This window comes from Polypterus senegalus, chromosome 14, assembly GCF_016835505.1.
Source record: "Polypterus senegalus isolate Bchr_013 chromosome 14, ASM1683550v1, whole genome shotgun sequence".
Classification (NCBI taxonomy): domain Eukaryota; kingdom Metazoa; phylum Chordata; class Cladistia; order Polypteriformes; family Polypteridae; genus Polypterus; species Polypterus senegalus.
Window position 1 is genome coordinate 111,512,262 of NC_053167.1, and position 27,585 is coordinate 111,539,846.

At 34.8% G+C, this 27,585-nt stretch overlaps 1 protein-coding gene across 2 annotated transcripts; it reads left to right on the top strand.

Moving 5' to 3' along the window:
• The first annotated feature begins 616 nt into the window (after positions 1 to 616).
• ddx59 (DEAD (Asp-Glu-Ala-Asp) box polypeptide 59) lies at positions 617 to 27,363 on the top strand. 2 transcript variants are annotated; one of them, XM_039735430.1, is made up of 9 exons: positions 617 to 676; positions 7,871 to 7,945; positions 11,884 to 12,710; positions 16,826 to 17,008; positions 18,496 to 18,585; positions 18,676 to 18,927; positions 19,519 to 19,671; positions 25,272 to 25,400; positions 26,057 to 27,363. In XM_039735430.1, exons 3-9 carry the CDS (start codon positions 11,892 to 11,894, stop codon positions 26,318 to 26,320), a joined length of 1,890 nt encoding a protein of 629 aa, XP_039591364.1. In that variant the 5' UTR covers positions 617 to 676; positions 7,871 to 7,945; positions 11,884 to 11,891; the 3' UTR covers positions 26,321 to 27,363. The 2 variants fall into 2 exon arrangements, with proteins under 2 accessions (XP_039591364.1, XP_039591363.1); XM_039735429.1 differs by lacking the exons at positions 617 to 676; positions 7,871 to 7,945 and adding an exon at positions 7,985 to 8,057.
• Positions 27,364 to 27,585: the final 222 nt, after the last annotated feature.

Below are 27,585 nucleotides of genomic sequence, written 5' to 3' on the forward strand. Positions count from 1 at the left end.
TAAATCATTCAAACATAGCATACCATTTTCCAACCCACGTAACCCAATTCAGGGTTCTGGGGCCTTAGAGACATCATTGAAAGTAGTTATGGTATCACACATTGAGATATCCTCATAAACTGAATTTCATCTTTAAATTATATGTTTATCCTCATCCTTCTTTTCTATAGTTAGGAGAAATACACACAGTAATTATGAGTTATAAGGAAAGACTGATTCCAGTTATTATTTTAAAATCAACTAGAACATGGGTACCCAGATGGAAACACATATTTTGCACGCATATTAGAAATGTTTTCGTCAAACGAAAATCATAGACGTGGAATAAATTACCAAGCAATGTGGTAGTGGCTAACACGGTACAACACCCTACTACTACAAGCAATGTGGTAGGCAGTTTTTTTTAAGGATGTTCAAAACTTCACTCAACATTAGTCTGGGGAAATTAGCTGACTAGGATTGCCGAGTTTGTAGGATTGAATAGCCTGCAGGAACCATACGTTCTAATGTTTTATTTCCATTAACACCTCTTAAAAATCAAACTCAGAAAACACACCAGAAAAACTTCAACTCCCACAATTCACGAAGGATGGGTTACGTCATATTTACGCGACAATGAAATTGTTCTTAAAAAATGGTAAATGGACGCGCTGTTGGTGAGGCTCTGAATTTATTAGTAAGTATCTTTTATTATTCTTGTGTTATAAAAATTAAATTGTTATTAATTCTATAATTATATCATCGTATGATGTTTAATTATTCAACAGTTTAGTCATTCAGACTGTCGTTTGAAGTTGCCTTTTAAATATAAACTGTTTTGTGATATAAAAGGTTACGTTTATGTCCGTGCTGATAAAAGGAATTTAGAGATTAGATGTTTCACTTTCGCCAGGTAAGGCAAGGAGATTAAAAGTGAATATGAATGAGGTGATATACCTGAACGGTAGGAATTAGTGAAAATGAAGAAGGGACTGGGGTTAAAGACTAGTCGCTTGTTCAGTGAGCTTTTTAAGTTTATATATACAGTACATATACGTGTGTGTGTGTGTGTGTGTGTATATATATATATATATATATATATATATATATATATATATATATATATATATATACTGTATATATATATATACTGTATATATATACTGTATATATATTATATATATATATATATATATATATATATATATATATATATATATATATTATATATTTGTGTGTGTAAGTGTGAGAGAAAAGACACTAATAAATCAGTGTGTTCAACGAATTTAAATGTTCAATAAAAGTGATTTTGAGGTCGACATCACGAGTTCATTCATGTCCTCTGAAAAGTTCTGTAAGCCTGTTTTCTTCCAAGCAGGTTGCAAAAAATGGTGCAAGTATTTTTGTTTTTATATAGATGGAAGGGTTCACAGTGTAATATTAAAAGATCCTGAGGGACTTTATTATTGGAGACATATTTACATGTTCTTATTACAACAGGGAATGGCCCGTGAGGAACTTGGATGTATTTTATAGGAGAAAGCTGACAAAGGCTGGTGTAGGTTAGCAGGGTGATAGTAGGAGGACATGAGTAGATTAGGATCCTGTCTGTAAATCAGGGTAATTGTGTTTAATAACCTGTGTAAGAGAAAGAGTGTTAGGATGGGGTGCAGTTTCCATTCCTAGTTTTCAGTTCCTGGTATAAGCTGATTGGATTGATTCCATCATTAAGGTTTTGATTAAAGTTTTACAGCCAGATGCCCATTGTGACACTAACCTTCAGTATTCATCTGGGCTTGGGACTGGCTGGTTTGCCCCCCTGGTGGCTAGACTGGTATTCATTCTTTGAGCAAGTACTGCAAAGTGTGCTCCTCATTTAAATAATGGCACTTGTCCACTTGTATATCTATTATTTGCTTGTTCATTTGTAGGCAGTCCTGATGGAGGCTCTTTGTCTTTCTTTTAATTTTTCAGTATGGAAAAAACCTTTATTAATTTTGTCTCTTTTGCAACTCGCGCTGACATAGCCTCTAACTATTTGCCAATATGTATATGTATAGAATTAAACTGACTCGTTTGTTGAAATAAGTTAGAGCTCTGAAAAAGAAACAGTATTTGTAGAATCTAAGTACAATGGATTGTCTCCTGTATGCTGCTAAAATAGTTAAGTAATATGTCTTTGGCTGAAAATAATTGATAAACAATAAATCAGGCACAGTGAATTAGTCTCATTGGTGTTTTTGGAGCTAGACCATGGTGAAGAAGACAATATCTTATGTAACTTACACATAAGAATTAAGTCTGGTTTAAGAAGAGACATCTTTTACTGAAAAAGAGCAGCCTATGTAAGATCCTCCACAACTGTTTTACCAACACTTTATTTTATATTTAAGCAATTTAAACATATCTTGTGCATCAATCTTTCCATGTCAAATGATGCATTTTGAAGTGTTTTTGGATCCTAGTCATTTTTATGATTATAGTGTCATCCTGAAATTTTTAAATGAAATTTTTAAACGCTCTGAGACATAAAGCAGTTAACACCTCCTCCTCACAGCACTCTGAGACTAAGTCTGAATCCTAGCTCTGTCATTGCCTTTATAGAATTTGTATATCTTCACCATACCTGCCTATGATTATAATCTTGTGTATTCCAACTTTCCACTCACATCCCAAAGATATGGAGATCAGGTTCGTTGTTTATGTTTTAAAATGAGCTTGTATATGGCTTTGTGTGAGCGTGTGTGTGTGTGTTAAGGACTGGCACACCCTGTAGGCCTGATGATTGTATTGTGCCAGGTGGTGCCACAATAGACCCAATCCTGGCAGCATTGCTACAGTTGCATTGAATGAGAAATTGGGTGGATTGTGAAAACATTTTTACCATTTTTAAAAATTTGTATGGCTTATTGAAAGTAAATGCTTTATATTAATGCATAATCTTTCCATCCTTCTTCCATACTGGGTATAGTGTTTTATGGGCCTTGTGTCTACACCTGCACTGCAGGTTTTTCAACCACAAGAAAAATTGTCCTTTTAAGTGACTGTTGGATGATGAGCATGTGCAGAACAGTTCAAAGTAGACTAGGACTTATCAATAGAAACTGACTGTATATATATTTAAAATGTTACTGGTGAAGAATAAAGGTGCCATGGGCAAGTAAGTAAGGTCAGCATACTCCTGTTAAAAACAATTCACTTTCGACTGAATATCTTTAGATGCATATTGCAGAAGGGTCAACAAGCCTGCAAGTGTAGCCGTTAATTCAGGCCTATTTTTTCTGAAAAGGAGACTAGAATAAAAAAAATCACCTTTGCAACCCACAGTTGCGGAAATATTGAATGAACAAAAACTACACAATGTACAATACAAGGATATAGGTAAGAATACTTTTTCATTTGCTTGTGATGAGTTCTTGCATAAAAATGGAAACATATCAAACCAAAAACCATGTGGCAAGAAAAGTTTACTGTGATTTTATATTTCGAGATGAAACCACTCCATTGCGGGAATAGGTTTTATGGAAGCCTGCAAGTACTGAGGAAGTGCATTGCTTTTATTTCAAAATGGCTGACTCTCATAATGTTGCTGTTTTTTTGTTAAAAAAATTACATACTGTATATAAGTTATTTTACAGTGTGTGTGTGATCGCATGACGTGCAAGTATACTCTGCACCTGTCTAGGCTTGAAAAATGGACATATTCACTAAGTATTAAGGCTTTTGTTTTCCGGCTTTACCTGTGCCTTTTTAATTGCAGTGTAAAATGCCAGTGCAGGATAGATCTTTTTAAAAATTTAGAGAAAATGCTGGACTTTGGAACCCAATTTCACAATGCATATGCATATATACCATGTTTGTGAAGAAGCAACTTTGTTTAAAAAAAGATGTGAAACACTTTAAAAGATATTAACAAAAAATGTGAAAAAGTATAGTCTGTGATACTTCTTCAAAGATGCCAAGGAAACACTTAATTAAAAAAAAAATTAAACTCCTATTTTCATTGTTACCTTTGAGTTTAAAATGTCTAACTTGAAACTCTGAAATCCAAATAGACCTAACTTTTGTTCATTAACAGGGTTATCTTAACCAGTTGATGGTTTGACTTTAGGTCGAAGTGAGGCTTAAACCACACCACCAACCAACATTAGCAGAATGCTTTGCACAGTGTTTCAAAAAGAGCATCAGGTTTTAATATTTAGATGAAAGTAACATCTGTATGTTTGCTTAACCCTCTTCCAGTTTATGGGGCGTCAAGCCTAGTAGCATAATGGTCTAGCCAGAAACCAGACCTGGCATGAGTGCCAGTCTGACATTGGGCATACTTATACAGTACATGGACAATGTTGAATCAGCAGTCAGCCTAACCTGCATATCTTTGTGATATGGGAAGTAAAGTGGAGTACATATCTTTGTGATATGGGAAGTAAAGTGGAGTACACATGGTACTGTGTAAGTAGTCCATGTACTTGTAGTGCTCATTTAGCTTATTGAACACAAAAAATAAGTTTAGCTGATGATACAGTGCGGAAATATAAATATTCCGATACATTTATGCTTGTGTCTCAGTTTTCCGATCCATTTAAACAAATCCAAATAGAAAAAGAATGCTTCTGGACATGAGACTGCTGTTGCCACTGTTGTATAAAATATTTTATATAACAATACTAGGGGGCTTCGCCCCCTGCTCGCTTTGCTCACTAGCCCTCGTGTTTGGTTTTCCGGATACATACTTTTAAGATTTTTTTTCTTTGAATTGTTGCTATTTCATTAGTTTCACTTTTATTTCAGAACTTCTGTAAAAGCAATATTTGGAATCTTTCGAGCCCCAATGTGCTGAATCTTTTTAAAGAGGTCAGTGAGACATGTGTTTAATGACTTTATACCATAATTCAGGATAGGGGTGACTGTTTGGAATTTCAGCACAGGCAAAAATGATCCACATTATCAGCAGTTAATAATTTTTTTTGCAAAGTAACCAATAAATGCATGTAAGGTAAACCATGTTTTTGAAATTCTCTTGACTTAAACTTCAAAGTCTTACAATATTTACATACTTGTGACATATCACCTATGTCCATATATTCGATCTCTATTCGCCTTTTCGTTATTTCTCCGAGTAATAATTTCTCTTTTTTTGCGCTAATGCGATGTTTACTTTCTTTGTTTTGACAATGTCGTTTTTTTCAGCATTCATATTCTGTATCTTGTTCTGCATGTGTTTCGCGCCTACGCTTTTTTTGAGTCTTTTGAATTCCAGTTTTCATTATCTTTAACCTGCTCTGCATGTGTTTGGCCCCCTTTTTTTAACCTCTTTATGATGTTTTACTTTGTTTTCTACTTCCTTTTATTTTTGACCTCGCTTTATCCTGGTTTTGTTTCAATGACACCTGGTCCGTGGTGATTATTTTCCCTTTTTCGAGTAATAATTTCCATTTGTTTGCACTACTGCGATCTTTCTTTTTTTTTTTTATACTTTTTAATTTTCCTACTTTCATATCTTTAACTTTCTCCACATGTGTATCGTACCAACGCTATTTATTTATTTATTTTTTTTGAGCCTTTCGAATTCCACTGCTTTCATCTCTAACCTGCTCTGCATGTGTATAGCGCCAACATTTGTGAACATCTTTATGAAGTTCTACTTTGTCTTTTACTCTTTGTCTTTTAATACTGAGCCTGATTGTTCCACTTGTTTCGGGCTTATATTTACTTTCCTTATTTTCTGAATTTGCACCTAGATTATTCTTTTTCTTTTTTGCACTTTTTTCTCTCCAGTGCTTTTGAGTCTCTTTTCTCCGCACTGCTTTCTTCTTTGCTTTGTCGTTGACATTTCATTTATAACGTATTGTCCTTATACGCTTTATATGCGCTGAAAGCCTTGGATCTGTGTGTGCTCAAAGCCTTTACACGACTGAGTGTGTTGCTCCCCTTGGTCTTATTTGATATTGGTTGTAAGTAGGGCGAGTCTTGCAAGAATCTCATGTTCCATGTCATCGTGAGACGGTCCTGGGTCAATCTCTTGGCACAAAGTCTGATGTTTAAGGTCCCTGCGAGACGCTCCATGGCCATTCTTTTTCGTCTCGCGGGTCTTTTAAGTGTCTTCCGTGATCTTCACGTGAAGATCATGTCTCGTCTCCCCTCTCGTCTTTCTCTCCAAGGATGTTGTTTTTTATAATTGACAGACTATAGCATGAAAAGAGCAGACAGCCAACATTACTGGGGCAGGAGGTAGATGAGATGAAGTCAGTTCCGTGCGTAGCCTCCCTTTAAAAGACAGCATGTCATTATATGCCCCTGACTTGCAAAGAGGCACTTACAGCCTTTCAGCAAATTCATGTACCCAATGTTTTTTCTTAGCAAAATATTTGATTAGTGTTTGAGTATCATGCTTAGATAGTTGAATACAAAATTAGAAATGCCAATTTATAGTGGAAAAGTGGCTTAAGCTTATAACGGAGGCATTGGCTAACAGTGCTTCTTGTGAACTTAATATTACTTTTATTTTAAGAAATTGATTATTAACAATTACTGATAGCATTCATTGTATTTTAGAATGAATATTTTTTATTAGAAATGTATTAAAGTATTGTATATTACTAATATTATGAATTATTGCCATCATTAACTGCTTATAGAAACATTTCAGTCTTTTCCATGAGAAGTTATTATTCATTTTTTCAAAGTCATTATATAAATGAAGCCTGTCTGTCTTAAAGTGGCTTTTGGCAATTTGAGAAAGTTGCTTTATTTTTCTGTTAATATTACCAGTTGATCTTTTTAATATCAGAAATCATGTAGATTGTATGAAGTATAAAAAAACTCGATCAAAAACAAGCAATTTTTACTGCAGTGTATATTCAGAAAACCAACTGCCCCCTCCACTCCCACTTTAGAAAACAAAATAGAGCTCAAGTATCAATAAGAAAAGGAAATGCAGATGTTAAATCTTGAACTTCTCCTAAAAACTGAGTTACACAAAGATACTGTGATTAAAGTTTCATCACTTTGGTTTTAGTGCAGAATTAAAAATGACTTTGGTAACTCTACTAATGGATTATCGAAAATAGTAATAGAAACACACTGTTCTTATTTAGTTAATTTGTGCAGTCGGAGTTTGTAAATGTGGTCATTCTTGTAAGTAAAGGTGTAGTTTCTTAGAGGAAAATGCCTAGGAAAAACATTTAACTTGGCCAAATTCTTGAGCCTAACAAAGTTTTTATAATTTTTAATAGAATTCTGGCTTGAAATGATATTACTTGTTTGTAAATGTTTTATAAGGTGTTTCGTCAAAGAAATGCGCATCATCAATCCCTAAATCTTCTATGTGTGCCAGACGTTGTTGCTCAGGCAAATGTGTAATAGATCCCCACAAAACTAAAGTTACAGTATTATGCATTCCTTTCATAACAAAGGGATTGTCTGATATAAACATTACCATTTTGCTCAAAACAAGCTTGTTTTCAGCAGCTATTACAAGCTTGTTTTCAGCAGCTATTTAAATTCTACTATAGTATGTGAACTGTCACACCCATACAGTTTAAAAATCCCTGCAAACATTGTACAGCATTAACAGTCTTGATTTTCAAGTTTTTGTACAGATTTAATATTTTGCTGTGAAAAATATTGGTATTTTCATTGACCGCATGCTTGGAAAAAACAATCATTGACAATCATGTGGTAATCCCTTTCATAGTAAAATTAATAGAGTTGCCAAAGTTTATTTATATTGCAACATGATTGTGAATCTCATATACTGATAAATGTATAAAGTAAATTCTGAATTTATATTTCCTTGGGAGTGGCTGATTTCTTTAAGGAAAATTCACATCAGATTTATTCTGGATTTGAGTGTTTTTACTCATTAATGGTTTAATTTTTTTTTTCCTAGGTGCAAATTGGGACTAATTTTCACTTTCATCCAAAACCTGCACAGATGCCAAATGGGATTTGCTAGACTATAAAGGTTGTACTGTAAAACACTTCAAAACTCTTATGACTGTATGTATTAATTGTCTCCCAGAACTATGAAGGGCTTCCTAGTCATATGGCATTATTGCTTTCAAAAGCCATGCATGGTAAATTTATAGTAGACTAATCTTATTTGATTATCTGTTGCTTTTCATCATTTTAAATTTGTACTTCATTCATTTTTATCAACTTTTTATTAAAATGCTTTATTATTGTAGTACAAATATGTTTATTTAAAATAACTGTTTATAAATTTTATGATAAGCTGTATGACAGAGTAAGAAAGTAAGAGTTGGTTTTTATGATAAGCTGTATGACAGAGTAAGAAAGTAAGAGTTGGTTTCTTTTATGCTACACCTAAAAGTGTCCATTAGATTTCAGACTGACTCTTCAGTATTCTGTGCCTTAGTTACTAGTCAGTATTCTGTGCCTTAGTTACTAGTCTATGCAAAGCTGGAGTTCCTTTCCCTGGGGTCATCAAGAATGAAGTGCACTCTTCTTTACACTCCCCTCTTTGCAGCAAATTTCAGTCACGTCAGGTAAATTGGTAGGCTTCAAATTGGTTGTGGTGACGTCACTTGGTTAAAAAGACTCTCGGGGACTTGCTGTTCCCTTCTTGAGTGTGTTCTGGTGCTCACATAAACAGAGAGAAGAACATTTTTTTGATGTATCAGTAGTTCATCATTCTTTCCTTCATGCTGTTGTCTGTGTTGTTGGCTCCTTCCTCACTTATCATGCATACATATATACACATAATCTCTGAAGAGAAAGATGGTATGAAATTCAGAGTGTAGTTTTACTCTGGAGGGTATATAGGACATAATACTAGAGAAAGCTGCTACTTTTTAAAGAAGAGATGAACACAGATGTGACTAAACTGTATTTTTCATACATTTAGATAACGAAACATGTCTTTTAGCCAGTGCAAAACAGATTAAGGTGTGAGCTAATAACTCCTAAATATATAAATTAGTGTGACATAGTCTTTGAAAACGTCAAATTTAGACTGATGTGCCTTTTTAGTCAAAAAACATAATATACATTTAGTCAAATTCATCTTTAAACCTGATAATTACTAAAATTTGTCAGTTGTACATAAATCTTCATGTATGGACGCAAATAGTCTAGATTAGACATACTGAGGAACTTTTAGCTCTGAATTATCCCTCAATAAAATTCTTATGTTGACACTATGACATTGACTAAAAGAAGGATAAAAGAGGACATACTTCTTTTGTTTCAGTTGCAGCTTAGAAAAAATATGGACTTGTGTAATTTGTACAAATGGAGACTCGGGGATGTAAGCAGTACAATCCTATCCATTGTATACTTTTAGGATTAAGTCTAAAACTACACAGTATGACAAGTAAATAGTTCAAATCAGTTTTATCAAAAGCCTTTTCTACATCTGGAGATAATGCCACTTCTGTGCTCTAACGCATGAAGAGTATATTAAATTAAATTGACCTGTAAACTTTTAACACACCATATACTGTACATTCAAAGGAAGCTTTTCCCTTTGCTACTTAATACTACAGCTTATAGAAAAGGAACTATTGAACAAAATGACTAAGTTTAAAATTAAGTGTATACTCATCAGAAAACATGAGTAATCAGGTTTTAACTTTTTTGAGAGTGATGACATTATAAAACTTCAAGGTCAACCACTAATATTTTCTAAAGTTGCTGGTGCCATTAATTCTGTGCACAGTAGAAGTCCTCGGGCTCAAAGGAATACCCTGCTTAGTATTATCCTTTACAAGGATCATTAATTGCACCGGCTGTTACAGACTGAAATCAAATGTATGCTTTTATTCTAAAATAGTAAGACTAAGAGCAGTTTGCTTCTCAAACGGAGTGGTACAGGATCGAACTTCTATAAACCTTTTGATTCCCAAGCAGGAACTGATTCTGTTGCACCACGGAAGCAGTTATAATACACTGCTGTCAATGTCGCTTGTTAGGCGGCTTTTGTTTCTGCAGTTATAGTTTTGAATAAAAGCGCAATTATTGTGTTATATTTGTACCTCTTGTGAAAATGTTTCTTTGATATTTGGACTTCAGGCTTCATACATTATATAGTTTATGTCTACATTTTGTCATCTACTACTAGAATATAAAAAACGTTTCTGTTTTAACAATGTGTGTATCAGATTACTGTAGAAACGGAACAGACATGAAATCGTGTGTTCCAAATAACGATCTATTATTTCCACTCTAAAACTTCACTTCACTCCCAGATACTCAATCAAGGCATGAGCTGAGAGAAGTTCGTGCTCGTTCTAAATTGGTGGGGGATGGAATAGCCGGCTGCTCCTAGCTTCTCTTTATCAGCACATTTAGAGGACAAAGGACACTGGCGGAGAGGTGTGAAGGGATTTAAGAAGCAATTTAAGGTGGGACAGAATTATGAGTTTTTGTAGGCTCTGGTAATTCTAGTGTTAAAACAATTTCACAAACATCTAACCAAGCAGTTGTTGGAATACTTTTGGCAGACACACTTCATGTGCTCCCAGCTCTTAAAACAACGACAAGCAGAACATGCAGCAGCAGGAGCAGCAAGCCAGCAGATGTTCAGGCCACGTCTCCTTAGCGTGTGTTCAGACCCTCCGCCCTTCCTTTCACAACACGAGCAGCAGAGAATCGGAGTGGCAAAAGGACAGTTGCTGTGCAGGCTTTGAAATGATCGACGTGCAGAGCGACAAACAGAAAACGCAGCTTACGAGGAGCAGCAGCAGAAAGACAGCAGCTGATCCAATGGTATCTCCTTAGTGTGCATTCAGCCACCCCCTCCTTCACAACACAAGCAGTGTTATACGTCTTGCGAGAAAGATTTAACCACGCCCAGGGCCAGAACTAAAGGACAAGTATTGTCTTTACAAATGTTTTAAAGTAAAAGGGAAAATAATGCATATGTAACAATCTCTTTAAATTGTATATCCAGTAAACCAAACCTGGGGGTGGAAGAGCGAAGTGAGCAGGGGGGAAAGCTCCCTATTACATAATGAAGAAAGAGAAAATAGATAAAATAAATAAGAAAACAGAATTAGGGAACACTAATTAACATAGAGTAAAAGTAAGGTCCGAATGCCAGGGAGGACAAAAAAAAAACTCCAGGCGGCTGGAGAAAAAAATAAAATCTGCAGGGGTTTCTAGGCCACAAGACCGCTCAGCCCCCTCTAGGCATCCTACCTAACATAAATGACCTCACAATCAGTCCTTATTGTATTCAGAGTTCACATGGAAAAACTTGATGATGACGGCCTTGTGGACTTCTGGCCTTTAATCCATCATTTAATATACCAAATATAGGGAAAGTATTGAAATCCTCCAAAAATTCAATTTTGAGATTTTGATGAATCTCAATGTTTTAGACTTCCTGAGTCCAGAAATACCATTTTGGAATTATTTCTGTCTGTCTGTCTGTGTGTATGTATGTAAACATGATAACTTGAGTACGCTTTCACTTAGGTCAACTAAATTTTGCATACAAGTATTCGGTACAAAACATATATTTCTATCAACTTTTTGGCTATTCCTGTTAACTGGAAGTGGTACTTTACCTATTATTTATGCAGCTGCAGAGTCTGATTTATTCAGCTTTTATAATAATTGTTCAATATATTATTAATTTGATTTGTTGTTGATTGTTCTTTAATGTACTAAAAATATAATTATTGCCTTGCGGTTTACTCCTCAAATATACCACCTTATCTGAGTATATGAGAAAGTCTAGGGAGACCACTCCCAAAGTTAACATATTTCCATTAGCATCATTTAGTGCAAATTTCATAGATGATAAATTACTTTCTGGAAGGTAAGTGGGGGGAAAAAAGTAAAAATATATTGTGTTATCAGGGAGACTATTGTGAAAGTGAAATTACACCTTATTAATTTTTCATGCATTAACATGTCTCATTGTTCACATTTCAGGTACGAAAATGTTTGTTCCAAGAACTTTGAAGGTAAAGCATTCGTTTGACAACACTAATCAAGCTTCAAAGAAGTTGAAAGTTTCTCAAGATGATGTTGAGAACAATAAGACAATCCAGCAGTCACAGCACCCATCTTTGAAGGATACATTTACTCCTACAGAGTCAGAGTGTGGTTTACAGGAAGAAAAAATAGAGCTTGAGGAAACACTAGCAAAGAATGCTTTTCTTACAGAAAATTTACATCATAAACAAGAAGGATTCCCTGTTGAAGAAGATCCAGTGAAGTCTTTTAAGAAAAATCAACGTTGGCCAGAACCTGGGGAGCCTGTTTGTGTTTTATGTGGCCGATATGGAGAGTACATTTGTGATACAACAGATAGTGATGTATGTAGTTTAGAATGTAAAGCTGAAAATCTTACTAGAGCTGGCCTGCTTCTTAACATTGCCAGGACGCCTAGTGATAGTGGAAATCAAGGAAAGAGTTCTCTAGTTACTCCTCTGGACAGTGATGATGTGCTTGTTTACCAGGAAGATCCGTTTATTTCAAGTCTTAGTGAGGAACAGATCCAGCAACTCAGACATGATCTAGGAATTGTAGTGCATGGTGAAGGAGTCAACAGGCCTATAGTAGAATTTATTCACTGTGGTTTTCCTGAAATTTTGAATGAAAACCTGAAAAGAGCGGGCTATGAAGTTCCAACCCCTGTTCAGATGCAGATGATTCCTGTCGGTCTGGCAGGAAGAGATGTAATAGCCAGTGCTGACACAGGCTCAGGAAAAACAGCAGGCTTCCTGCTCCCTGTCCTTGTGAGGGCACTCGAAGAGGTAAGTTTACGTTTGCCCACGTACAGGAAGAGGTGTGGAGGATGATTAATTCCATAGCTCTTAAGTATTTTTGAGTCATATTTTTGAAACCATTCCAGCTAAAGCATTTCATTTAGCGTGCAGCTTGCAGAAATGAGCTGCACCATTCTTCAGGATTTTAAACTTTTGAAGCTTCAAAGATGCATTCTTCTTTTGAAATACTCAATGTTAATTTGAAAATAAAAACTGTGATGTACAGATACCTATTTTTAATAAACAGAGCTTTATTTTGTAGTATTATATACAGTAGAAATTTGTAGTAATGTGAAACCTTAGAGGAAGTAATTGAGTTACCTCTGTTAATCATATTATACAGTAGCTTTACCATTATCATTTCCTATATATATGGAACTTAGGTATTCATCCTGCAGCATATATTTGCAGTGTGCATCCATTGCTAGTGGTTTGTAGCCACATGAATCGGCATGTATAGCAGATTACACATGCAAACATTGCAGACTATGCACTACTAAAAAATATTTCCCCTTCATTCTCATTGCATCTTCAACATTTTGCGTTTATAGATGGTGCCTGCATGCAGCATTCAAAAAAGAACATGTGGCACATAAACTTGAAACATCGAGTACATAGAGTGGAATAGAGAACGGCTTTATTGCTTTAAAATTTCAGTACACAAGGACATATTATGTATCTTTATTACAGCAAGCAAGTAGTGCAAGGCTACATTCATTCAAAACAAATGTAACACAGTGGGTATAATAATATGTGTCCCATTAAAATAGTACAGTTTGTGGAAATGGTTCATTGTAATACTTTTCAAATATATGACATGAATATTTATCTAGAGTGCCAAGTTTACGTGTATCGTCTTGGTATTCAAACTTTATAAGGACTATGCCTTCAGAGTCCTCCTACTGTTTGACAATGCTCCATGTTTTTAATTTACTATGTTTTTAATCATCTTTTGGTATGTTTGGTGTTATAAGCTAATCTTGGTTACAAAATGCCTTGTGTGGTGAATGTTGGTAATGATGCTACAGTATATAAACATTTAAAAGGTTGAAAGAGCAGTAAAGAATACTGTCAAAGACAATGTGGAATTGTGTTGGGTAAGACCTTCTTGCATTTTTAACTGTCTACTTGCACATCTGCGTGAACATATCCAAAATCTAAAGATCATCTGATTTGTTTAACCTTTTCCTATAGAGACTAACAAAACCTTTGAGCCCGTAATTATAAAGATGAGTAGGGATCAGAAGCAACTTTGCATTGTAAACCTAACAAGCAACGAAGCAACCTAACAAATATTGATGTAGTTCTTTTAAGCAACTTATTGCAGCATTGAAATGGCAACTTGAAACACTGACAGATACCCGTAGACTGGGCCCACACATACTGTATGCCGAGTTGGTACATACTAGAAAATTAAAGGCATTAGCAAAATAGATTTTCTGTTATTTATTTTAATTCAGATTATTACCTTCTTTTGTGTCAATAATCACTTTTAAGATGAATACTACTTAATTTTTGGGAAGTTTTTTTTTTTAACTATAAACTTAATCTTGTCGTTATGGTAATGATAGGAAGGTCTTAGTGAACAACTTTATATTTGTGCCCTCTACTCTGAAAGCATATGTTTTGCTCACTTAGCTAAGGAGAGGGGCTGAGCTGTCAACTGATCATCACTTGGTGAGTGAGCTAGCTAACACAGGAGCACCTTTGGACAGATGTGGACAAACAAAACTAGAAGTAGTGGATGCCTTTGTAAGAAGAGTTTGTCTTCAGTCTTGGAAGCAGTCAAGCATGTAGAATCTTAATCTGAAGAAATCCATATTGAGGCAGTTGTGGGGAGCTGTAGCAAAAACGGTTGCTATTGCCTGTCAAAGCATCAGCTCTAGGATCTGTAATTGGAAACCACCAGTAAGGGAAACTGTGTAAAGCTGAACAAAGAAACCTATCGTGCAATGTGCATAAGGGGAGGTGCGACAGATTTGACTGAGACCTACCAACATGCCACAAAAGGAGCAGAAATAATAATGACCTAAGCAGAAAATGTTTTATAAGTAGGTTATGCCATGAAAAATGTGAATCTGATAGATACATTCTGGTAAAAGCTTTATTTCAATAAGAGAGAAAAGGTAGATGGTACAGTTACATAACCCAGGCAATTCTCAGAGTCGTAGGCAATATTGACCTCAAATAGTGATACTGTGTAAGGGGCACTTTGAGAAATTCATAAACCTAGTAGATTTTCTCTCTTCAGAAGTGGCAATGTCAGAAGCATTGCATGTGGAATTTAGTACAGCGGTTATAAAGGTCTGTAATGGCAAGGTTTCAGGAATGCATAAGTTCTAACCAAAAAGTGATGGACATTGTGGTGTGCTTTTAATTGACACATCTTCATGATTATGTTGATGGTTGGGGTTGTATCTTGAGACTAGCAGACATATGTTAGCCCCATTTATGAAAAGAGCACAAGAAGGTACATTCCAATTCCAAAGTGACCACACTCTTCATCCTCTTGCTGAATGTCTATGCCAGGATACTGGAACAAAGACTCCATCTAACTTGAAATTACAATTGACACCTCCAAACCTGAGGTCATGGTCCTCTCCCAGAAAAGATTGGCTGGTTCTCATTGGGTTTGGATTGATCAGCTGCCCCAAATGGAACAGTTTAGATACCTTGTTCATGAGTGGATAAAGAATGGATCATGAGATCATCAAGGATTTAGTAGGGCAGTTTTGCAAATATTGTAACAGGATGTGGTGATGAAGTGAGAGTTTGGCCAGTTTTTTGGTTCTCCGTGGTAAAGTTCTTTAATTGTCTTGCACTTGTTCTGTGTTTATACATATATGTATTGCACTGTGGTCCTGAGGAATGTTATTTTAATGCACTGTATGCAGAAATACAGAAATGACAGTATAACAAAAAAGCCATTTGGCTTGACTTGAGATACAAATGTCTTGCATGGAAAACTTTAGGCTGGGTGGGACAGAACTGACCCATTACACACAAAGCACAGTGCTCATAGCTTGAAAATGTGTGTGAGTTCTTAGACAAATGTAGCAAACCTCTTCACTAACAATTTTGAGTCAGCTTAGCCTTTCTGCCTCTCTGCTGCCCTCCTGGATCTTTAGTAACCTTATTAACCAGTGACTGGCTGTGGTGTTTTGAATAATTCTATATGGCCCATGGATAACTTCAGTAGTAACCTTTTTTTTTCTTTTATTTAAGATTTTTTCTGTCATTAAATAACTTTTTACTTTGCAACTTATTACTTACAGTTTTATGTGCATTCATTTTTGTAAGTAGTTATTATTAGGTCATCTGTTAAATAAATAATAAGTAACTACATGATTTATTGTGTTGTATTCCATCTGGGATCTACAAAAACTCATTGTGCCATTTGTACTGTATAATGCTTGCAACAAAAATGTTCAAAACACAAATAGAAATAAACTGTTACTGGAAGTAAGGTTCCATTACAAGATTAAGAATTGAAAACTCCTACTGTGTTACATTGCACATTAGGAGTAATGTAATGCTAGCTGGGGAAAGTACAAATTTTCATTTGAATCATTAATATTCAAACTGTAGTACGCATTTGTGACATTCCTAATTATGAACACCCACATTTTCTCATAGTTAGTCAAGTGGTGGAATGGTTAGTTCTGGGTATGAATTATGTTCTGCACATTGGCTTTCTTGACATTGTATGTTTTTCCCATGACTGTATGGGCGGTCTTCCCATATTTGCAAAGATGTGCAAGATAATCTAATTTGTGATTTTAAACTGGTCTCTATGTCAGCTTGAGTATGGTTGGATGGGTGCATTACTGAGCCTTGCAATGGACAAGACTATTCCCTGTTTTGCCCCCAGTGCTGTAAGGCCAGGCTCTGGCCCACTCGCTAATGATAGCCAAATGTCTCCATTATGGCATACATTCTGGGACAAACTGAAAAATCTAATTGAGAAACAACAATTCCAGACTAAAAAAATTGTAAAATAATGGTTGAAAATTAATTGAGTATGTCAACCTGGTGCATTTTATAATATACTGTAGTTAAACAATCATATGTAATAAATGGCTGTGATAATTTTTAAATTACAGACACAAGGGAAAATGAACCATGCAACAGCTGCTCTGATTCTTACTCCAACAAGAGAACTGGCTATTCAGATAGAAGGACAAGCAAAAGAGCTGGCAAGGGGACTGTGCAACATGAGAACTGCCCTACTGGTTGGGGGCATGCCACTACCACAACAGCTTCATCGGCTAAAACAAAATATCAAGGTAAATCTTGTATATGTATTTTACATGAGAATGAAACTTGAAACATCTGAAACTACAGCAAAGCAAACATTAATTTAGTCTTGTATCTAGCAAAATTAAATGATACATATTATATAGGTCAGTGGTGCCTAAAATCGTTCCTGGGATCCACTGTTGCTACATGTTTTTATTCTAACTAGATTTATAATCCGTGTTAATAACTGATCTAATTTCATTAACAGGTCTTTTTTTTTTTCTTCTCATTCTGCATTCAGAAAAGTACAGAAGTAAAGATGTTTACATTAGTTAGACATTTTAGAAATATTTCTATTTTTGATATAGCTTTATATGTATAACTCTCTTTTTGTGTTTTCCTATTAATTTGTCTTTTTCTGTGTAGTTTGCGCCCTTCATTGTATCCTAAAAATGACAATTAAAAACAAGCAGAGCAGACTCCTGAAAAAACAACACTGAATGATGAAGGGCTGCAAGTTATTCAGAGTGAGACCCATTGATGAGTAAATAATGGATTAAATAACCAGAACACTTGGTAAAGCAAAATGAAAATTTGGATGAAAATATTTTTAAACGGAAAGAAAATAAAATACATTATCCCCACATACTGTAACTGCCCAGTGCATTTTGATAACAAATTACCAAACTTTGTTCCATAATTTTTACATTGACCTAAAAACACAGTATAAAAGAGAAGATAAAGGTAAAGAGTTGGGGAGCACCACCAGGGTTGACCCCGTATATTAGATGCAAGCACATTGAACAGGTGTAGAAACATCTTTGCAGACAATAGTTCTAGGCTGAACTGAAGTAGGTTGGTAGCCCTCTTGAATATGTAGGTGTTCGGCAGGATAGAAAGTGGTGCTTAGGCCTCCTTTCAGCAGACGGAGGAAGAGAGAAAGCATAAAACCACAGTATCAACCTCTGGTTTGGCAGGTTATTACCATCACCTGAGCCCTTAAACTGTCCCCCATGTGCACCCAAGTGACAACAGTAACTGGGAAATAACAGCTTACGTAATTAGGCCTGGAATTCAAATAAAACAGCATATGGGGGGAGTAAAAACCTGTAGCCATAGTTTAGTCCCCTGGACTGAGTTTGGGAACCATTAATGTAGGACAAAAACAGGTTCCAGTTTGCTACTTTTTCTTTCATTTCCTTCAGAGCTATTATTTATTGAGAGTCATGTCTCTCCTTGTTCATATTTTCTATTTTGTGCATATTTTCATTTTACTTTGGAATATCCATATATTACATACATGATTTTTTGTTCCCTAATTTTGTATAAATACTACTAGTGTAGGAAATATTTATTTCTGTACAGCAGTACACTCTACTTGACTAGCCCCCAATCTCATCAGTTGTTTTATTTTTTTGTTTTTAAAACAAATTTATATAATCAATAAATATTAATTCATCACAAGCTATAGTGATGTCGAATGTCCTGCATGTATGAGTCTTAATTACGTTAATCTTTTAAAATGTTTGTTTAGATAATTATTGCCACACCAGGACGACTGTTGGACATCCTTAAACAGCAGGTTATACAAATGAATGGCATAAAGGTGGTAGTAATTGATGAGGTAGGTACCTTAAAAGAACTGTATACTTTGGGTTATTCATTAATTGATCTTGTGATGCTAGAAAGTGTATTTAATTTTCTCATATTTCAGGCTGATACCATGTTAAAAATGGGCTTTCAGCAGCAGGTCCTAGACATTTTAAATCAAATACCAGAACAGTATCAAACCCTCTTAACATCGGCTACAATCCCTGCAAGTATTGAACAACTAGCACAAGAGATTCTACAGAACCCAGTTCGTGTCATTCTTGGCGAAAAAAATCGGCCCTGTTCCAATGTTCGTCAGATCATTTTATGGGTAGAGGAACCCTCCAAGAAGAAGAAACTATTTGAAATTTTGAATGTAAGTCAACACATTTTCTTTTTCTACAGCATGCATGATTATATAGACTAAGTTAATTAATAAAGTGTCTGTTTTTTCTCTACTGGGCCTTCCATATAACATGTTAATACATACTATATTATAACTATCTACAGTTACTATATGTCATTATAAACCATTTGTAGAGCCGAGTCTGACTCTGAGATTTTAAAATTTGTTTATATATTATTGTTAATAATTTTTAAACAGTGCATTTCATGACATTGTACTGCATTCTACTTAAATACTGCAAAAGTTAAAAAGTTTTGGACTTAAAAATATCTTTTATACATAGTCAAAACATTATACCACATACAGTATATGCAGTTAAAGATAGAAAGGACTTTGCCCTATGATATATCAAATTAACAGTTAAACATCAAAAGTTACATACAAATGACAAAAAAACTGAAATATGAATTTAGTATAGAAATGTAACTCCTTTTGTTTGTTTAAAACAAAAATTGCTTCCAAATGATGACCTATGCATGTTTTAGCAGTGGGAATACATTGTAAGTAATTTAAAATGTTAACACATTTATCTAAACTGCTTTGGCATATTATGCTTTTCAGGATAGAAAACTTTATCATCCTCCTGTTGTTGTGTTTGTGGACTGCAAGCTTGGAGCAGATCTATTATGTGATGCAGTCCAAAAAGTGATGGATTTGAAAACTGTATCAATTCACTCTGATAAAACACAGAATGAAAGGAACAGCATTCTACAGGTGAACAGTTTTTTGATGTTTTATTAACTTGCCCCTACTCCTTCTTTTACTATGATTTTTTACAAATAACTTAAAAATGTAATAGAATAATAATAAAGTGTAAAATTCTGCAATTCTGCAAAGCAAGGTGACTAATAACTACGTAAAGATCTCTCTATTATAAAAAAAAATCCTGGAGAGTAACAGTAGGGCGACGAGACGTGATCTTCACGTTAAGATCACGGAAGACACTTAAAAGACCCGCGAGACTAAAGAGAATGGCCATGGAGCGTCTCGCGGGGACCTTAAACATGAGACTTTGTGCCAAAAGATTGACCCAGGACCGTCTTGCGATGACGTAGAACATGAGATTCTTGCAAGACACGCCCTACTTACAACCAAATAAGAGCACGGGCAGCAACACACTCAGTCGTGTTTTGGCTTTGAGCACACACAGATCCAGGGCTCTCAGTGCATATACAGTTGTGCTTGAAAGTTTGTGATCCCTTTAGAATTTTCTATATTTCTGCATAAATTTGACCTAAAACATCATCAGATTTTCACTCAAGTCCTAAAAGTAGATAAAGAGAAACCAGTTAAACAAATGAGACAAAATATTATACTTGGTCATTTATTTATTGAGGAAAATGATCGAATATTACATATTTGTGAGTGGCAAAAGTATGTGAACCTTTGCTTTCAGTATCTGGTGTGACCCCCCTTTGCAGCAATAACTGCAACTAAACGTTTCCAGTAACTTTTGATCATTCCTGCACACCGGCTTGGAGGAATTTTAGCCCATTCCTCCATACAGAACAGCTTCAACTCTGGGATGTTGGTGGGTTTCCTCACATTAACTGCTCGCTTCAGGTCCTTCCACAACATTTCTGTTGGATTAAGGTCAGGACTTTGACTTAACCATTCCAAAACATTAACTTTATTCTTCTTTAACCATTCTTTGGTAGAACGACTTGTGTGCTTAGGGTCGTTATCTTGCTGCATGAGCCACCTTCTCTTGAGATTCAGTTCATGGACCAATGTCCTGACATTTTCCTTTAGAATTCTCTGATATAATTCAGAATTCATTGTTCCATCAATGAAGGCATCTTTGTTGGTCAACTACTCCTGGGGAGGGTAACAATGGTCTTGAATTTCCTCCATTTGTACACAATCTGTCTTGAGTGTGGATTGGTGGAGTTCAAACTCTTTAGAGATGGTTTTGTAACCTTTACCAGCCTGATGAGCATTAACAACTCTTTTTCTGAGGTCCTCAGAAATCTCCTTTGTTCGTGCCATGATACACTTCCACAAACGTGTTGTGAAGAGCAGACTTTGATAGATCCCTGTTCTTAAAATGACACAGGGTGCCCACTCACACCTGATTGTCATCCCATTGTTTGAAAACACCTGACTCGAATTTCACCTTCAAACTAACTGCTAATCCTAGAGGTTCACATACTTTTGACACTCACAAATATGTAATATTCGATCATTTTCATCAATAAATAAATGACCAAGTATAATATTTTTGTCTCATTTGTTTAACTGGTTTCTCTTTATCTACTTTTAAGACTTGAGTGAAAATCTGATGTTGTTTTAGGTCATATTTATGCAGAAATATAGAAAATTCTAAAGGATTCACAAACTTTCAAGCACAACTGTAAAGCGTATAAGGACATTACATTATAGATGACAGTTGACGACTAAGCGAAGAAGAAAGCAGCTCGGAGTAAAGAGACTCAAAAGTGTTGGAGAGACAAAAAAGAAAAAGAATAATCTAGGTGCAAATTCAGAAAATAAAGTAATTATCAGCCCAGAACAAGTGAAATTGAAGAAAAAAAAAAAAGGACGTCCAATCCGGATGTTGGCGCTATACACATGACACATGCAGAGCAGGTTAGAGATTATGAAAGTAATTATCAGCCCAGAACAAGTGGAATTGAAGAAAAAGCACGTCCAATCCGGATGTTGGCGCTATACGCATGCAGAGCAGGTTAGAGATTATGAAAGCAGTGGAATTCGAAAGGCTCAAAAAAAAAATGTTAGTGTGATACACATGTGGAGAAAGTTAAACAATATGAAAGTAGGAAAATTAGAAAGTATAAAAAAAGAAAGTAAAGATTGCAGTAACACAAGCAAACGGAAGTTATTACTCAAAAAAGGGAAAATAATCACCACGGACCAGGTGTCACTGAAAAAAAGCAGGACAAAGCGAGGTCAGAAATAAAAGACAGAGTAGAAAACAAAGTAAAATGTCATAAAGAGGTTAAAAAACAAGGGGGCCAAACACATGCAGAGCAGGTTAAAGATAATGAAAACTGGAATTCAAAAGACTCAAAAAAAAAAAAAAAAAAAAGGCGCGAAACACATGCAGAGCAAGACACAGAATATGAAGCAGCAAAAAACGACAGTGTCGAAACAAAGAAAGTAAACATCGCATTAGCACAAAGAAAGAGAAATTATTACTCGGAGAAATAACGAAAAGGTGAATAGAGATCAAATATATGGACATAGGTGATATGTCAGAAGTATGTAAATATTGTAAGGCTTTGAAGTTTAAGTCAAGAGAATTTCAAAAACGGAGTTTACCTCACATGCATTAATTGGTTACTTCGCAAAAATAATTATTACCTGCTGATGATGTAGATCGTTTTGTTTGTGCTGAAATTCCAAACAGAGAAACCTACCCTGAATTATTAAACACGTGTCTCACTGACCTCATTAAAAAGATTCAGCACACTGGGACTCGAAAGATTCCAAAAATTGTTTTTACAGAAGTTCTGAAATAAAAGTGAAACTAATAAAATAGCAACAATTCAAAGGAAAAAAAAATCTTAAAAGTGTGTATCCAGAAAAACAAAAAGTGAGCGGGGGGGCAAAGCCCCCTAGTATTTCATTAAAATAAAAACACACACACACACAAAACATCACTGGCCATATTTAATGGATAAGCTTGGTAGTTTTCAAGTATTACTAGGGTGTTGTACAGTATTAGCCATTATGAATGTAGTGAGAAGTCAAGCAAAGTAACACCTTTTATTGGCTAACTAAAAAGATTACAATATGCAAGCTTTCGGGGCATCTTGCCTGAAGAAAGGGCCTGAGTTGCCTCGAAAGCTTGTATATTGTAATCTTCTCACTTTATTTTTCAAGTCAAGTTATTTCTTCATAATTGTGGTATACTGTATGTTAATTTGCCACATAAAATTATGTTCTAATTTGAAAGGTTTTTTTATACATTTTAAAAACTACTTGTCTGTTCGTTTAGCTTAAATAAGGATACACGGGTCTGTAGGTGAAAGAAAAAGCCTTAAAACTTACTAAATACATCAACTTTGAAGCAGTAAAAGTTTCGATTTAAGAAAAGTTGCCTTCTGCATTTATTCTTATGATAATGAAAGGAAACTAGAAACAATTATTATATCACAGATTCTTGAAACTTTTTTCTTTAGGTAAGAATACATTTAAACACATAGATATTGTTGGTTTTCATTTATGTAAAATCGGTTTCTGCTTTTTTTTTTGTTTGTTTAACAAATCTATGTCTTTATTTGTACTAGTTCTGTATTTAGTAATTAGTATAATCTATGCTTGCATGTTGCCTAACAATTTGTCCGCAGTGCCGTACGCTTGCACTCCGTGAGGAGCACTATATAAAAATAAGTTTTATTGTATTGCATTTCTTGTTTGCTTGTCTGTTCACATGTGCTGTCATAGGTGGAGTTATGATAACCCAAAAATCCCCCCAGCACCAAGCTGCATTCTACTTATTGTCCTACTTTTGCTTCTGTAATTATGGTTTTGCAGCCATGACCAAAGAACAGATATGTGCTCTAATAATATAATAGTGAAATGGCGCTGCTGAAATGGCCCATGTTTGTGTGTGTGTTTGCCCTGTGATGGACTTGCGCCCTTTCTAGGTGTTGTTCCTGTATTGTATCTAAACATTGCTAGCATAGGCTCCAGTTGAGTGTCTGAACAATGGTTTGCTTTTTCTTTTTTACCTTCTTAATATGACCTGAATAAGCTATTTTGCAGTATGTGTGTGATCGCAAGACATAGATCAATACTTGCTAAAACTTTTTGGCTTGAAGAATAGGATATATTCAGTAAGTTTTAAGGCTTTTAGTCACCCAAGGACCCATGTACCTTTTAGTTTCAATGCAAGCTGCAACAAGGTATTTTTAAAAAATTTTAACAAAACTCTTCTACTTAGAACACAGTTTTATGTGTCAACTTAATATCTACTATGATTATGATAAAATAACTTTGATTTGAAAAACACCAAACTCATCCCTTAATTTTTTTACAGCTGCTTAAAACAGTTTGCTAAATTGAATGCAATAAGCCTACTGAAAGTTTGAACAATTTTTCTGTCATTTTTTTGATGTAATAGCTTTTCAATAAAAATAGAAGGAAACATTAAAATGAATAAAAATAATTGTACCTAAATTTATGCACAGTAACACATAATATTCAAATAAAAATATGGTCAGATATTCTGATCACTTAAACATTTTCTGTAGCACATTTTCATACAAGGAATGTATCTCAAAGTGCTTTAAAAGATGTCAAAGAAAAAACAAATTAGAAATAATTAATAATGGATAAATGACGTACCAAAAACAGTAGGCCAAAGTAAATCAATATAAACTTAACACAGATACACATTTGGGTCCATGAGTATCTGGACAGTGGCACAATTTTCATAATTTTGGCACAGTAGGCCACCACAAAGTCTGTCTGTCTTTTCTAAACAGCTCTTACAATGTTTTTGTTAAACCCCTTGAATCAAACCTGAAAGTCTACACTTAAAATCACATATTGATCGCTTTGTTTTGAATCCATTGTGCTGGTGTACAGAACCAAAATGATGAAAATTGTGGACCTGACTGTACAAGTAGAAGTAGGATCGTTATTTTTACATTCATTTTTAAGTGTGTAATGATAAGCACAAAAACTTTATTGCATACATGATCCATACACATCTATTTTCTCTCCACCATTGTTCAGTTGTACAAATTAGTACCTACAATTTGTACCTATCTCTCTATTTATTTTTTATGTCCAAAAGAAAACAAACTGCAATTTTATATATGTTACTGCTGTTGTACCAAATTTTATATTTTTAGAATTGTTGTACAGTATCAAAATTTCTAAAGAAGAAAGAAGTTTAATTCACAGCATTGGGATTTTCCATAGATAGTTTGAGATATTTTCATTGGGGCATTATGTCCTTTTGTCTAGGCAAAGATTTGCATTCTTTCAAAATACTAGGTAATTCACTTTGCAAAAAGACTGATCTGTGTATTTTCATTTATTACTTCACTCTTTTGTTAAATGCATCATTTTAAAACTGCCTTTACACTAGACCAGAAAATTATGGCTCAAATCATACCCCTGGGCACACTTTTGCAAAGCTGAAACTAATTATGTTTTGGGGATTGAGGGTTTACACAACTTCTTTTTTATCTTGTGCAAAAGAAGATTAAAAATCTTTTAATGTTGTGAGCAATTGAAATCAGTTATTCATTCATAATTTTATCTGAATGAACCCATTGAAAGTTGCTTGAATCTTCCAGTTTTATATTTTGTTTTTCCTCTTTAAATGCATTTTATAGGGCTTGCTACATGGAGAGTATGATGTAGTCATTAGTACCGGAGTGCTTGGAAGAGGTCTGGATCTGGTCAATGTCAAACTTGTTGTAAATTTTGATATGCCTTCAAGCATGGATGAGTATGTTCATCAGGTATGTAAACATTTTTAGCCTTGTAAAGACTAATATGCAGAGAGCTGCTTGCAATTACCAGCGTATTATTTTCTTTTTTTTTTTCCATATTGCCCCGGCATTGACTTTACAGTGTCCTTTTAAATAATACACTTGTGATTAATTACAAACTAATTTCTAGCTTCAATCGAATCAGTGGTAAATTGAGCTTTCAGTAATATATTTCTGCACTTGATCTGTGGCTCATAAAAAGTACATGTGAAATGTTCTTTGCATAGTCTTTGAAACTTTAAAATGAATTAGTCTAGCCCTTAAAAGTTGCAGTTAATCTCTATTTCGATTGGTGAAAAAAAGATTATTTTTCTTAGTCATTTGAAAAAGCCTTTGACTTATTACGATACACATTACATTTCTTTACTTAGTGAATTAAATGAAGAACTCGACTTTGAGGATTCTTTAGCCACACTTCCTACAATCCAGTCCAAATAAGCACTCTTGCTTTCCTGGAGTTCTAATTTTAGTCCTTACCATATTAACTGCTTCCTTCTTTTGGTTTAAACATTTGCCCTTCCAGTGGACCTCTCATTGTGTTTAGTGCATAGTGCATTCTATGAATCCAAGACCACACATTAGTCCATGTCAATGGTATCTGTTTATTTCTGTTTTGCAACATACAGATTGGGAGAGCAGGAAGACTGGGCCAGAGAGGAACTGCTATTACTTTTATTAACAACAACAATAAGAGGCTTTTCTTGGACGTAGTAACAAGAGTGAAACCAACAGGCTCTCTTCTCCCTCCACAACTAACAAATTCACCCTATCTACATGATCAACAGAGAAAAGAGAGGCTGAAAGAAAGGCAAGCCAATAGAAGTGTTGTAACAAAGGAATATCTAATTGACATTATCAGAAAACATGATAGAAGTGTTAGTAAAAGATGATCACCTAGCACTTTATTAATATGCCACATATATCAGTTATTTATTAAATAAAATTGTGTGTATATATTTTCTTTTTCAAATGTTATTTTAACAGTGGAAATCTATGCTGCTTTATGCTCCATATATGTATGTGCTTTATTTTACAAGTTCATTGCAGTTATTCCACAAGAGGATTTACTCCTTTTAACATTTTCTAATAGGAAATGATATGCATTGTGTATTCCATGTAGGTGCCAAAAAAGATTGTCCATGGAATGCCTTTGGTAGAAATTACAACCATGAATATATTAAGAGATGCCTGTAATAGCTTTTCACATCTATACTAAGGTGCTGCAGTTTTTGCAAAATTTTCACTGTAAAATCTCAAAAGTTTCTTTAAACTGGATACGTTTATTGAAGAACATCAGCATTCAACTCCAGTCAATTATAATTGATTGGATTAGTGACTTGCATTTGACAAGGACACTCTGGAATATTGAATGTTTTTGCCTTTAAATAACTCAAATGTGACTTTGGGTCATTGTCCTTCTGTGAGAGAAATCAGTCCCTGACAACAAGCCTCTTGTAGACTTTAGCAGGAAATACTGTTTTTTTTTTTTTAAATATATAAAATATCCATTTTTCTTTTCAACTTTGGATGGCTTCTAGGGTCTGCCACAGAAATAACATCCATGCGGTGTGGTACTAACAACACCTGGTATACTCCAGATGATGAAAGGTTTATATGCTTATTCCAAGCTGTACTTACCGTAGGATTTGCAGAGGTCTGTTAAATAGCCCAGACTATAGAGGCTGCAAAAGGTTAATTTTGGCTTCATCCAAATGTTCATAGTTCTTAGAGTTTTTCCATTTGATTTCCATTTTTCTTTTTGACAACATTTAGTCCAGATTTGATATTATTATGCTTGCAGGACTAGCCTCTAATGCTTTTTTTTTTCTTGTACCATAAAGCATAATGATGCTAGGTTTAAATTGTTGTGACTTTCATTTTGCCTGTATATAATGAAGACCAAGTTTATCAAGTACTTATTCATTTGTAGATGTGTACATATTACAGAAAAATCATGGGCCTAGTGGTGTCTCACTTGCGTTATTGATTTCCTTCCACATACCTGAGTACAGAGGACACCCAGTTCTACTCATCTTACAGTTGTACCGTATGTCCCCAATTTTTGACATGGATAGTATATTTTTTTTTTTATTTGTTAATCTTTTGCTCTCACTTCTTTCCCGCAGTAATCTCAATTAGAATTTTTTTCTGAACC

Excerpts from the sequence above, each read along its gene's own strand:
- ddx59 (XM_039735429.1), top strand. The coding sequence starts at position 8,027 with ATGGCATTATTGCTTTCAAAAGCCATGCATG. Across the intron at positions 12,711-16,825 it reads TTGTGAGGGCACTCGAAGAG|ACACAAGGGAAAATGAACCA; the intron begins GTAAGTTTACGT and ends TTTAAATTACAG. Across the intron at positions 17,009-18,495 it reads GGCTAAAACAAAATATCAAG|ATAATTATTGCCACACCAGG; the intron begins GTAAATCTTGTA and ends ATGTTTGTTTAG.